At 35.1% G+C, this 13984-nt stretch overlaps 1 protein-coding gene across 1 annotated transcript in view; it reads left to right on the top strand.

Annotated features, from left to right (window-relative positions):
- The window catches only part of IDO2 (indoleamine 2,3-dioxygenase 2), a 79762-nt gene that overhangs the window by 21439 nt on the left and 44339 nt on the right, over positions 1-13984 (top strand). The window contains exon 2 of the mRNA XM_047091102.1: positions 12536-12631. Within this exon, the coding sequence (XP_046947058.1) occupies positions 12536-12631 (96 nt within the window). The remainder of the gene's footprint in view (positions 1-12535; positions 12632-13984) is intronic.

Genomic DNA, 13984 nt, shown 5'->3' on the forward strand with positions numbered 1-13984 from the left:
TAACTGAATTATGGTTATTATTAAACATAGTGATTTGATTTCATGTCCTTTAAAAAAAAAAAACTCTGTAAATACCTAGTTTAACAAGTGTTTTTGAAGCAACTTTACCATCTTGCTGATTTCTTTATTGATGAACCAAATATATTTTGGACATACATTCTATATTTATATGAGTAAATTTTTAACTTTTTGAAAATTATACTGTGACAGATGTGAAAGTCTAGCAAAATAATAACATAAAATAAGAAATGGGGCTTCATAAAGGAAGGAAGGCCAAAGATTTAATCATTTTTGGCCTTCCCACTTCTGGATCATCTAATTATTGGGAAAAGGGAAAGAAACACAAGCAAAGTTTCTTTCAAATTTCTACCCAGTCGCACCCATCCCCCTGCCTGCTATTCTCTATGTGTTTACACTGAGGAGGTATTAAGTACACTGAACTCCGAATCAGAAGAGGTTTGACCCAGCCACTGACCCGATGTGTGACCTCAGGAAAGTAGAAATTCATCCAACATCTTTGGGCTCTATTTCAAGATGGAAATGAGATACTATGTTCTAACCCATAACACATAATACACAAATGTAGATAGAGTCAAGATGTAAGCATCAACGATAACTAGAAAGAGCCTAAAGGAAATATTGTTAGATGGGAAGAACTTTCTAAACATAATGTAAAACCCAATGACATAAATGAAAATATTGGTTCATTTGACTACTCTTTTGTGAATGGCTATTTTACATGAGTGCACAAAATGCAATGATCAAAGCATATGGAAAGATACTCAAACTCATTAATAATCATGAAATTGTAAATGTATACAATATTATGATAGGATATACAATTTCTGGAAAACCACACAAGAAATTTGCAGGGTTTGTCATTACTAGATGGGAGGATGAGAATTAGGGTACTTTTACTTTCTATCTTATAAATTTTTCTTTTTTGGCTCTTTTGACCTAAACATTGATTATATTATTTTTAATCATCATTTCTAAAAGAGGTATATTTCCTGGGAAGTTATTTTAATAAGTTCATTAAATATTAAAACAATTATAGAATTTTAATGCAACAATATAATACATTTCTTATGTTAAAAGCATAACAAAACAAAAAAAAGTTTGGTAATGCTCAGTGTTCCTAGAATCATAAATAAGCTGGCACTCCTATTATATATCACATACTATAATTACAATTATGAATTCATGTTATGTTTCTGTGAGAAAATCAAAAAGTAGTTTTCAACTTTTCCACATGCAGAATCTTTAATCAAGCCAATCCACTTTTATAAATTCGTCCTAATAAGAAGAAAACATCCAAAAATACATGTATATGGGTGACTGTTTCAGATTTGTTAATACTGAAAAATTAAAAACAATTAGTAATATCTATTAATAGAATACTGGAATACCATACAAGATTTATTTATTTATTTATTTATTTATTTATTTATTTATTTATTTAATTTTATTTATTCCAGTTTGAAACCATAGCTTATTTGTAATGTAGCTCAAAATCTAATAACTGTATATTTTAAAACAGAAAAAAACCTCCTTTAGTTGTCCTTCTTATAGCATTGTTAGCACAAGAAAAAATAAAACACTTCTGGTTTACAAATGATACTGAGTCTTTATGAAAATGAAGGTACTTTATATTTATGGAACTTAAAAGCACAGGACATATTTTTAGAAGACCAAATTTACTTTGACCCATTTATACTAATATTTGCAGTGTTAGAATGTACTTAAGTAATATATAATTAGGTCAATAAAATAAGGAATCCAAAAGAAACTGGTCTTCTTGAATTATTCACAGCACACATTAGAAACCTTGAGAGAGAACACACATTAGCAACAACGAGAAAACACCAGCAAGCTCAAAGGCAAGTTTGCATGCCGAGTATTTGTAAAAGGTTTAATAAGTATACAGCTTTTCTCGCTTATATAACAGATGCATTTCTATCTGCTTGTGTACAGCGAAGGATGAGAACCTGAATCAACTTACTTATGATTTCAGAAATGTGCTACTTCAGAAATGTATTCCATGAAATTTTCTTCACTGCTCCTACCACTGATTCTTCAAAAAATCAAAGTACACAAGTTCTCATCCCTTGGAACTGTTTTTAAAAACCAGTGCTTTAAATTGAAAGATAGGTAGAAACCTAGCATTCCTGGTACAGCACCTGGACTTAATCTTAATTAAAGTAAGAGTTAAATGTACAACAGAAAATCTATCATTTCTTTATCCTTGGAGGAGAGGGATGGAGAAAAAGGAGGTGGGGGGCATTTAAGAGCTGAGTAGGAGTAACAATAACTCATGATACCATCAACTCCATGATGAAGAACCATGGATCTCATCAATTTTATAATTCATGTTGGATCAAGAATTTTAGTTAACCTCTATGTATATTAATGAATTCAAACCTCATGCTCTGCAAAATATGAAGATGAATAATGTGAGATAAACTTGAACTGCAACAGGTATTTCCTAAGTAGAGGACCAAACACCAAAGGGAATCCCTCCTTCCAACATTTTTTGATATGGTAAGATTTTCACTGAAGTGGAAATTCTAACACTTAAATGTGAAATCTCTTGGCCAAGTAAGAAATTACAGCTCTTATGGGTATTACCTTATGTAATCACTATATGTGTTACATATTAAGTTAAACCCAGAATTATATGCTTACACAGTTACGCTGGAAATGATAATAATAGATGGTACCAGTGAAAAAAAGGACTATCTTTAACCCCAAAAGAGTAAGGGGGTGAGGAAGTGAAAACAAATAGAAAGCCCACAGAGAGATGGACATTTTCTGACCAGAAAAGGTCATTCTAAACACAGAAATATAAAAAGAAAAGTATTTCCTTATTTCCCCAGAGTGGAAATAATGTGAAACATTTATTTTATGTATCAGACAAGAACACAGCTTACAGTTCTATACCTCTCCAAACTTACAGTTTCCAAACTGAGCTGGGTCTTATAAATTATTTTAATATAGGGTAATATACATAAAATAATACATAATAACATGTTGTATTGTTTGTGTTTGTATTTTTATGTTTAATTTCCTGTTCCTTCTCCCCCCCATAATTAATTTAACACCAACCCCTTTTTTCAAGTCATAGAACCTGATTTTTCACTACCATTTGGTGAGAAATTAAATTCATAAAAAGCAAATTCCCTCAAATTCCAGAGTTTCTCCTTCTATCACTCCAAAACCAGATGCTCCGTTTGGGCTCCTACTCCCCTTCTCCCCTTCCTTTGTGACATTTTGCCTGCAATTACTCCTGTCTGTCCTTTATCTTCAATCTCTTCCTTTTGCAATATGAGACTAAAGTGCTCAACGTTCTCATTTGAAAATTGAGATAGCTGTCAGACCCAAAATGCCTGCGTGCTAATGCCCTTGACTCTCCTAACAACAGTAATTTACGCTTTTGGTTTCTATGTTCTCACTTCCTCAACGCACTAAAATTTGAACCCTGCTTCCATGACCCTGAACTAATTCTCTATGTCATATATACAGGAGACTGATATACATGAGTGACTTCTTAATTTTTTTCAATGGGGACAATATTCCTTTAACTTTCTTATTTATGTATTTATTAATCTATCTATGTACTGTATCTATCTATCTATCTATCTATTTAAATCCAAGTTAGTTAGCATATAGTAAAATAATGATTTCAGGAGTAGATTCCAGTGATTTATCCCCTATGTATAACACCCAATGCTCATCTCAACAAGTGTCTCTTACTTAAGTCTCCTTCCATTTATCCCATCTGTCCACCCACAACCCCTCCAGCAACCCTCAATTTGTTCCCTGTATTTAAGAGTGTCTTATGTTTTGCCCCCTTCCTTGTTTTTACATTATTTTTGCTTCCCTTCCCTTATGTTCATCTGTTTTGTGTCTTAAATTCCTCATATGACTGAAGTCATATAATATTTGTCTTTCTCTGACTAATTTGGCTTAGCATAATACCCTCTAGTTCCATCCACGTAGTTGCAAATGGCAAGACTTCATTCTTTTTGATTGCCTAGTCAATCCATTATATATATATATATATATATATATATATATATATATATATACCATTGGTATATATACCTTTATATATATATATATACATATATATATATAATGGTATATATGTATACCATATGTATACCATATACCATATATATACCAATGGTATATATACCATTATATATATATATGATGGTATATATGTGTGTGTATATATATATATATAATGGTATATATGGTACCATTATATATATATATAATGGTATATATGGTGTATATATATATATATATATATAATGGTATATATGGTATAATGGTGTATATATATATATATACACACAAACATATATATATATATATATATATATATATATAAAATGGTATATGTATATATATACCAATTTTTCTTTATCTATTCATCCATTGATTGACATTTGGGCTCTTTCCATACTTTGGCTATTGTTGATAATGCTTCTACAAACATCGGGGTGCATGTGCCCCTTTGAAACAGCGCACTTCTATACTTTGGATAAATACCTGGTAGTACAATTTCTGGGTCATAGGGTAGTTCTATTTTTAATTTTTTGAGGAACCTCTGTACTGTTTTCCAGAGTAACTGCACCAGTTTGCATTCCTACCAACAGTGCAGAAGAATTCCTCCTTCTCCACATCTTGCCAACACCTGTTGTTGCCTGAGTTGTTAATTTTAGCCATTCTGACTGGTATGAGGTGGTATCTCATTGTGGCTTTAATTTTGTATTTCCCTGATGATGAGTGATGTTGAGCATTTTTTCATGTGTCGGTTTGCCATCTAGATGTCTTCTTTGGAGAAGTGTCTTTTCATGTCTTTTGCCCATTTCTTCACAGGTTTCTTTGTTTGTTTTGGACCTGGACTCTTGTTTTTTGGGAGCTTTTTTATTATTAAAGTTTTTATTTTGCTTTTGTTTCCTTTGCTTCCAGTGACGTGATGAGTAAGAAGTTTCTGTGGCCAAGGTGAAAGAGGTTTTTGCATGCTTTCTCCTAAAGGATTTTGATGGCTTCTTGTCTTACATCCATTTTGAACTTATTTTTGTGTATGGTGTAAGAAAGTGGTCCAGGTTCATTTTTCTGCATGTCACAGTGCAGTTTTCCCAGCACCATTTTCTAAAGAGACTGTCTATTCCATTGGATATTCTTTCGTGCTTTGTCAAAGATTCATTGGTCATACATTTGTGGGTCCATTTCTGGGTTCTCTATTCTGTTCCAAGGATCTGAATGTCTGTTTTTGTGCCAGTACCATACTGTCTTGATGATTCCAGCTTTATAATACATCTTGAAGTCCAGGATTGTGATGCCTCCAGCTTTGGTTTTCTTTGTCAGGATTGTTTTGGCTATTTGGGGTCTTTTGTGGTTCCATACAAATTTTAAGATTGTTTATTCTAACTCTGTGAAGAATGCTGGGCTTATTTTGATAAGGATTGCATTGAATATGTAGATTGCTTTGAGTAGTATTGACATTTGAACAATATTTGTTCTTCCAATCCAGGAGCATGGAATATTTTTCCATTTTTTTGTCTTTTTCAATTTCTTTCATAAGCTTTCTATAGTTTTCAGTGTATAGATTTTTCACCTCTTTGGTTAGATTTATTCCTAGGTATTGTATGGTTTTTGGTGCAATTGTAAATGGGATTGATTCCTTGATTTCTCTTTCTGTTGCTTCATTATTGATGTATAGGAATGCAACTGATTTCTGTGCATTGATCTTATATCCTGCGACTTTGCTGAATTTATGAATCACTTCTAGCAGTTTTTTGGTGGAATCTTTTGAGTTTTCCATATAAAGTATTGTGTCATCTGCAAAGAGTGAAAGTTTGACCTCCTCCTGGCCGATTTGGATGCCTTTTATTCTTTTTGTTGTCTGATTGCTGAGGCTAAGATTTCCAATACTATATTGAATAACAGTGGCAAGAGTGGACATCCCTGTCTTGTTCCTGACCTTAGGGGAAAAGCTGTCAGTTTTTCCCCATTGAGGATGATATTATTGTTGGGTCTTTTGTATATGGCTTTTATGATCTTGAAGTATGATCCTTCTATTCCAACTTTCTTGAGGATTTTTATCAAGAAAGGATGCTGTATTTTGTCAAATGCTTCCTGTGCATCTATTGAGAGGATCATGTGGTTCTCATCCTTTCTTTTATTGATGTGATGTATCACATTGATTGTTTTGCGGATATTAAACCAGCCCTGCATGCCAGGTATAAATCCCACTTGGTTGTGCTGAACAATTCTTTTAATGTATTGTTGGATCCAGTTGGCTAATATGTTGTTGTGGTTTTTTGCATCCATGTTCATCAGGGAAATTGATATGTAGTTCTCTTTTTTAATGGAGTCTTTGTCTAGTTTTGGAATCCAGGTAATGCTGGCTTCATAGAATGAGTTTGGAAATTTTCCTTCCATTTCTATTTTTTGGAAAAGCTTCAAAAGAATGGATGTTAACTCTGCTTTAAATGTTTGGTAGAATTCCCCTGGACTCTTGTTTTTTGGGAAGTTTTTTATTGTTAATTAGATTTTTTACTGATTATGGGTCTATTCAAATTTTCTATTTCTTCTTGTTTGAGTTTTGGTAGTTTACATGTTTCTAGGTATTTGTCCATTTCTTCCAGATTGCCCAATTTATTGGCATATAATTGCTCATAATGTTTTCTTATTATTGCTTGTATTTCTGCTGTGTTGGTTGTGATCTCTCCTCTTTCATTCTTGATTTTATTTATTTGGGTCCTTTCCTTTTTTCTTTTTGATCAAACTGGCTAGGGGTTTATCAATTTTGTTAATTCTTTCAAAGAACCAGCTACTGGTTTTTTGTGTTTTTGTGTTTTTTGTGTTTTTTGGTTTTTTTGTTTGTTTGTTTTGGTTTCAATAGCATTGATTTTTTGCTCTAATCTTTATGATTTCCCATCTTCTGCTGGTTTAGGGTTTTATTTGCTGTTCTTTTTCCAGATCTTTAAGTGTAAGGTTAGGTTGTGTATTTGAGACCTTTCTTTTTTCTGTAGGAAGGCCTGTATTGCTATATACTTCCCTCTTATGACTGTCTTGGCTGCATCCCAGAGATTTTGGGCTGTGGTGTTATCATTTTCATTGGCTTCCATGCACTTTTTAATTTCCTCTTTAACGTTTTGGTTAGCCCATTCATTCTTCAGTAAGATGTTCTTTAGTTTCCAAGTACTTGTTATCTTTCCAAATTTTTTCTTGTGGTTGATTTCAAGTTTCATAGCATTGTGGTCTGAAAATATGCATGGTATTATCTCTATCTTTTTGTACTTGTTGAGGAACGATTTGTGTCCGCGTGTGTGATCTATTCTGGAGAATGTTCCATGTGCACTCAAGAAGAATGTGTATTCTGCTGCTTTAGGATGAAATATTATGAATATATCCATTAAGTCCATCTAGTCCAGGGTGTCATTAAAAGGAATTGTTTCCTTGTTGATTTTCTGTTTAGATGGCCTGTCCATTGCTGTAAGTGGGGTGTTGAAGTCCCCTACGATTAAGGTATTATTATCAATGAGTTTCTGTGTTCATGATTAATTGATTTATTTATTTGGGTACCTCCACGTTTGGAGCATAAGTGTTTACAATTGTTAAATCTTCTTGGTGGATAGACACATTATGATATAATGCCCTTCTTCATCTCGTTACAGTCTTTATTTTAAAGTCTAGATCGTTTTGGGGTGCCTGGGTGGCTCCGTTGGTGAGGCATCCGACTTTGGCTCAGGTCATGATCTCGTGATTTGTGAGTTTGAGCCCTGCCTTGGCCTCTGTGTTGACAGCTCAGAGCCTGGAACCTGCTTCTGATTCTGTGTCTCCCTCTCTTGCTCTGTCCCTCCCCTGTTCATGTGCTCTCTCTCTCTCTCTCTCTCAAGAATAAATAAAACATTTAAAAAAAAAAAGTAAAGCCTAGATTGTCTGATATAAGTATGACTGCTTTGGCTTCCTTTTAGTGACTATTAGTGTGATAGATGGTTCTCCATCCCCTTACTTTCAGTCTGAAGGTATTTTAAGGTGTAAAATGGATCTCTTGTAAACAGCATATAAATGGATCCTCTTTTCTTATCCATTCTGTTACTCTATGTCTTTTGATTAGAACGTTTAGTCCATTGATATTTGAAGTGAGTACTGAAAGATATGAATTTGTTGCCATCATTATGTCTGTAGAGTTGGAGTTTCTGGTGGTATTCTCTGTTCCTTTCTAGTCTTCGTTGTTTTTGGTCTTTTTTGATTTTTTTTTCATCTTTTTTTTTTCCCTTAGAGAGTGCCCCTTAAAATTTCTAGCAGGGTGGGTTTAGTGATCACGAACTCCTTTAATTTTTGTTTGCCTGGAAATCCTTTTATCTCTTCTTATATTTTGAATGACAGCCTTGCTGGATAAAGAATTCTTGGATGCATATTTTTCTGATTCAGCACATTGAAATATCCTGCCACTCCTTTCTGGCCTGCCAAGTTTCTGTGGACAGGTCTGATGCAAACCTGATCTGTCTTCCTTTGTAGGTTAAGGACTTTTTTCCCTTGCTGTTTTCATGATTCTTTGCCTGAGTATTTTGTGAATTTAACCATGATATGCCTTGTTGATGGTCGGTCTTTGTTGAATTTAACGGGAGTTATCTGTGCTTCCTGGATTTTGATGTCTGTGTCTTTCCCCAGGTTAGGAAAGTTTCTGCTAGGATTTGCTCACATAAACCTTCTACCCCCTTTTCTCTCTCTTCATCTTCTGGGACCCCTATGATTCTCATGTTATTCCTTTTTAATGAGTCACTGAGTTCTCTAATTCTTGTATAGTTCTCTTTTGCATTAGTCTCCCTCTTTTTTTCTGCTTCATTATTCTACATAAGTTTGTCCTCTATATCACTGGTTCACTGCTCTGCTTCATCCATCCTTGCCACCGTGGCATCCATTCAAGATTACATCTCAGTTATAACATTTTTAATTTCATCCTTACTAGATTTTATGTTTATTATCTCCACAGAAAGGGATTCTATGCATTTTCCAGCCCCAGCTAATATTATTATTATCATGATTCTAAATTCTGGTTCAGACATCTTGTTGTATCTGTGTTGATTAAGTCCCTGGCTGTCATTTCTTCCTGTTCTTTCTTTTGGGGTGAATTCCTTCGTTTCATCATTTTGAAGGAAGAAAAGGAATTAATAAAATTAAAAAAATTAAAAAATGAAAACAACACACAAAAATCAAATAAAGGATGCTATATCCTGTGTTTTGGTCTGGTTGTTGAAAGAAACTTTGTACAATAGAGAAAAAAAGGGAAAATAGAGAAAAGAAAAAAAGAAAACATTTGAAAATTAAAAAAATGAACACAATAAAATAGAATAAAATGAAATGATGAAAGTAAAATAGAACTTAAAAAAATTACAAAAAATATAGTAGAAGAAAATTAAAGAAAATCTTTTTTATAAAACTGGAAAATAAAATATTTTTTTTCTCTTTCTGTATTCACGAATAAAAGAAAAAGAAAAAAAATTAAATAAATGGGTCAGTGAACAGAATGAAATACGATGGAAATTACCTCTAGTTTCCCCTGGAAGTCAAACTATGAAGCACTTTACAGTCTGCAAACTAAGCTGGCAGAGAGACCTGTGGTGTTCCTCAAGAGTGTGGTTGGCCCAGCTGGGCAGGTTTTGCTGTAATAGCTCCATTCTCCACTAGATAGTGCTGCTTAGTTTACTGGGGTTTATGGTTGTGGTGTGTGTAGGCATGTAAGAGTGTGTGCAGCAGGGGAGAAAATGGTGTCACCCAGCTACCCAGTCCCTAGTTTCAGACTCTGTGCTCTCCCCATAGGACAATCAAGCACCCCTACTTTTCTCTGTCTTCAGTCCACTCCTTGCTTCTACACTGTCCACAACCAAACCATCAGCCTTCCAGGCAGCACCTTCTTCCCAAATTTTATCTCAGATGGGGCTGTGTGTTTCCAAATCCCTCACTTCTGAAGGCCCTGTAGCTTTGACCCTCTCAGACCCTCTGGAGGAGGGTCTTGCAGAGCAATGGAACATTCATGTGACCATGATGTTGTATATGCCCAGAGACTGTGGCTGGGTGCCAGCCTGCCCCAGAAAATGTTGGCACAATTGTGTAGCAGTAGCATTTCAGGGATTATGGTAAATCACAACACACATCTGGCATCAGGCTTCACCCTTAACATCCTTATTCCAACACCAGTGAATGTGGTTGTTCTCTGGGTCCACTAGGACCTTTGCCTGTGGTGAAGCTGTACAGTCTCTACCAAATGTCCTCCCAAAATGAGAACCATCTCTTCTCATGTGACCCGAGGACCCCTCAGACCTCACTTTCTGCTCCTGGGGATTAGCCCTCCCCAGCAGAGCTCCTCCAGGTATTGAGCTACAGAGTTTCAGACTCTGTTCTCTCCCTGTTTATAGAGTCTTAATGGAATTTAAACCCTCTCATTTCTCCTTTCTCCCTTTTCTGTTCAGTCCTTTGTGGCTATTTCCTCTTTCTCTCCAGTTGCTTTGGGGAGGGGTGCTTTTACTGTACTCTCCCCCCATGTCCATCCTCTCTCTGCAAGCAAAAACAGCTCCCTACCATGTGAGACTTGTCGCTCCCTAAGTTCATCTCTCCATGCTGCGTACCTGTCAGGGTCTTTGGTTTAAGTTGTGCAGATTGTTGTGTTGATCCTCAAATCAAATTTTCTAGGTGTGTAAGATGGTTTGGTGTTAATCTAGCTGCATTTCAGGGACTAGAGAGGCAAAAAAAACTTTCATGCTGCTCCGCCATCTTGGCCCCTCTCAGAAAGTGTCTTTCTTTTACTTTCTAATGATACATTTGACCTTCTGATGATTCCTTTTTTATCTGAAATCTGACGTCTTGAATCCTGTAGGGTGATTCCCTTGTGACTCATTGAACCTCTTGTTGATCTGTATTACTGGATTCAGTTCCTCTGCCTGCCTTGTCAAAATTCGCGTGTGCTGATCTCAGTCTTTTCATTTCACTTTGCAACTTCTCCCAAATAACTTTACACACTTTTGTGGTTTGAAGTAATGTGAAGTTTTTACTGCAATTATGCTTCCTAACTATGTATTTCTAATAATTTTTTCCTGAACTTCAAGCTGTAAATGCGCCTGCCCAATATGTGGCCATATCTTGAAATTCCACAGACATTTTAGGCTGTATATATCAAAAAATAAATTCACTATTTTTGGGCCCTCTCCTTGACATTCCCTTGCATTTTTGTATCAGTTTGTGTTCCCTTCAATTCATTCAGTTACCTATTTCATAAACATGTCAATCATCCTTATGACCTCTTCCTTCTTAACCCAGAAACACAACATTCAGTTGTACAGTTTATACACTGAAAATGTAGGCCCAGACCTGACCATAGGGATGGATTCAGGAGTTGGCAAATATTTTTCTGTAAAAAATATTCAGGAGTTGTATATAGTAAATACTTTGAGTTTTCCATAGCATATGGTTTTTCTGTTGCAACTACCTGATTCTGCTGCTGTAATGTGAAAGCGCCATAGACAACATGTAAACACATGAATGTGGCTGTATTCCAATGAAAATTTACTTACAGTAACAGGTACAGTGTGCAATTTCCTGGGATGGAGCTAGGATTGCTGAAATTCAGCCTATGTTCTACTTGGCTAAACCATGGGTCCAACACAGGCAATGTTATTGGACTAGAAGTCATCATGCCTTTAGCCTCCATCTCTAAATTTGATCATCTCATCATTTTAATTTTACTTTCCAAATATTTCTTGAATACATGCCTTTTCTTTTCTAAATTCGTTGCCATTAACAAATTTAGTCCTCAACTAGTATTTCAAAGCCTTCCTAGTCTGACTTTCAAATCTTATAAACAAATCTTATAAACAAAATTCAAATCAAACCATGCCACCCACAACATGAAAAGAAAGTTCTTATGTACTTTATTGAAAGCACATTTGATATGATTTTCTAGTCTCATCTGTTATCACCTTTTCTGTTGACCTTTATATTCCAGTAACACTGAATCATCTGTAGTCCCAAGAAGGAGTTATCTCTATTTATCCACTATCTCTTCTTTTTTACTGCCTTCCCATTTTCAAATTGTCACATACCAAAGTCACTTTCAGACTCTAATACTAGCCCCAATTCTCATATTTCTACAAATACTTCCCTTTAATATCCTACAACCACTGACAGAATTAACAACTCCCTCTTCTTTGCAATTTATTAAACTTATACACATATCAGTAACCGAACATATTACACTGCATATACACAGATATATCTGACTACACTTTTTTCTGCCTTAGTAGACCATATGCTCCTTAAGCTCAAGGATTGTATTTCAGTCATCTGTGAGTGTACAGTGCTTAGCATAAGTCTCAGCATGGCGTGAATTCTCAATATTTGTTCAACTGAACTGACCTGAATTCTACTTTAAGACTGAAATTTGAAAGAAGCTACTGCCCTGATGCTGCTTCCCAAAGAGGTCAGAAATACTGAGATGTTTATATTTTGAATGCAGAAAGAACTTCCAGATCATTATAGACCTTGGATGGAAATTGCTAACAAACTCCCTCACTTGATTGAGAGTCACCAGCTTCAAGCTCAAGTGGACAAGGTATATCTTTTTTTCATTATTCTCCTTAAGTTCTTCTCACCTTCCTATTTTCATCCCCGTACCACTTTTTTTTCTCAGCACTGTGAAAGTGGGTCAAGGACCCAGGGACACCAAATGTTGCCCCTGAGATTACCAAAAAGGGTATCTCACATTTCCTAAAGAGTGGAATGACTACTTCTTCATATGACACATGTATTTCTGTAAAATTTCCAGAGTCTGCACAAAACAATTTCTGGAACATATTAAGCCCTCAACAAATATTTGCCTAAAAAAGGAAGGCAGTCTGGTTAGGAATTGTAGGCAAGTTGATGGATAAGGTCTACCTTGAGAAGGATGAGCATAGAAATTCTCAGTGTCCTCATTGCATGTCACATGGTCAGGTTTCCTCTGCCTTAATTTTACCATCTGGTCTTAGAGAGTATTGGACTCAAGAGAATTGCTGAGTTTTAAAGTCAGGGTTGGTAGCTCTGCAAAAATAATTGATAAAAGGAGCAATATTTTCCAAGAGTGAATAAGAGACAGTGAAATTTCTTGGTCCTGGAAGTACTGACATTACCACACAGTAATAATAAGAAGATATAATTGGAAGAATATAGACTTTGATTTGGAAAGACCTGAGTTTGAATCTTGGTTTTTATCACTTAGTAGCTATCTAACTTGTAAACAGATTACTTCACCCAAGTAACTCTGCTTCCTTATTTATAGAAGAGGAGTAATTCTGGTGTCATAGAGTTGTGGAAACTACATGGCTTTGAATAACCCTCTGTATTCCTTGCTACTTCATAGTGCTCAATATATATTTATATTTCCATCTAGTCTCCTCTCCATCAGCTTTAATCCCACCTATTTGGAATACCATGTGGTTTCAGAGATACAAGAAAGGTTTTTCATTCTCTCAAACTCTCCATCACTGACTTAAACATATTTAATATCTATAAATACTAATGCATTTAAATATACTTCCTAGATGTCTGCTAAGTTCAGGCACAAGATTGGAAATCCTGGAAAAGATTCAAGAGACTGTCTTCAACATTTATGAAGATGGCAAATTAAACCTAAGAATGTATTTTCCTGCTGCATAAAGTCTTATCAATATGACAAAGAAATACAAGAAGAAGAAGAAAAATAATAAAATATCTTTAAATGCAGGAAAACAAGAGAAAGTACCAAAGGTGGATAAAACTTAAAAAACTGTATCACATCAAGCAAATTACATCAGAGTCTGTGGTATGCATGCCAAGCATTCAACCAAAGTAAATTAAGCCTCTGTAGCCTCCCTCTCCCATGTCAGAGTAACAGGACATAGAAACAAGGTGGAGTCTGGGATAGTCTGTAGAAGGACAGATTAAGATT

This window comes from Lynx rufus, unplaced genomic scaffold (genome assembly GCF_022079265.1).
Source record: "Lynx rufus isolate CCGP_SWC_20201006 ecotype Redwood Valley unplaced genomic scaffold, mLynRuf1.p SCAF_3, whole genome shotgun sequence".
NCBI lineage: Eukaryota > Metazoa > Chordata > Mammalia > Carnivora > Felidae > Lynx > Lynx rufus.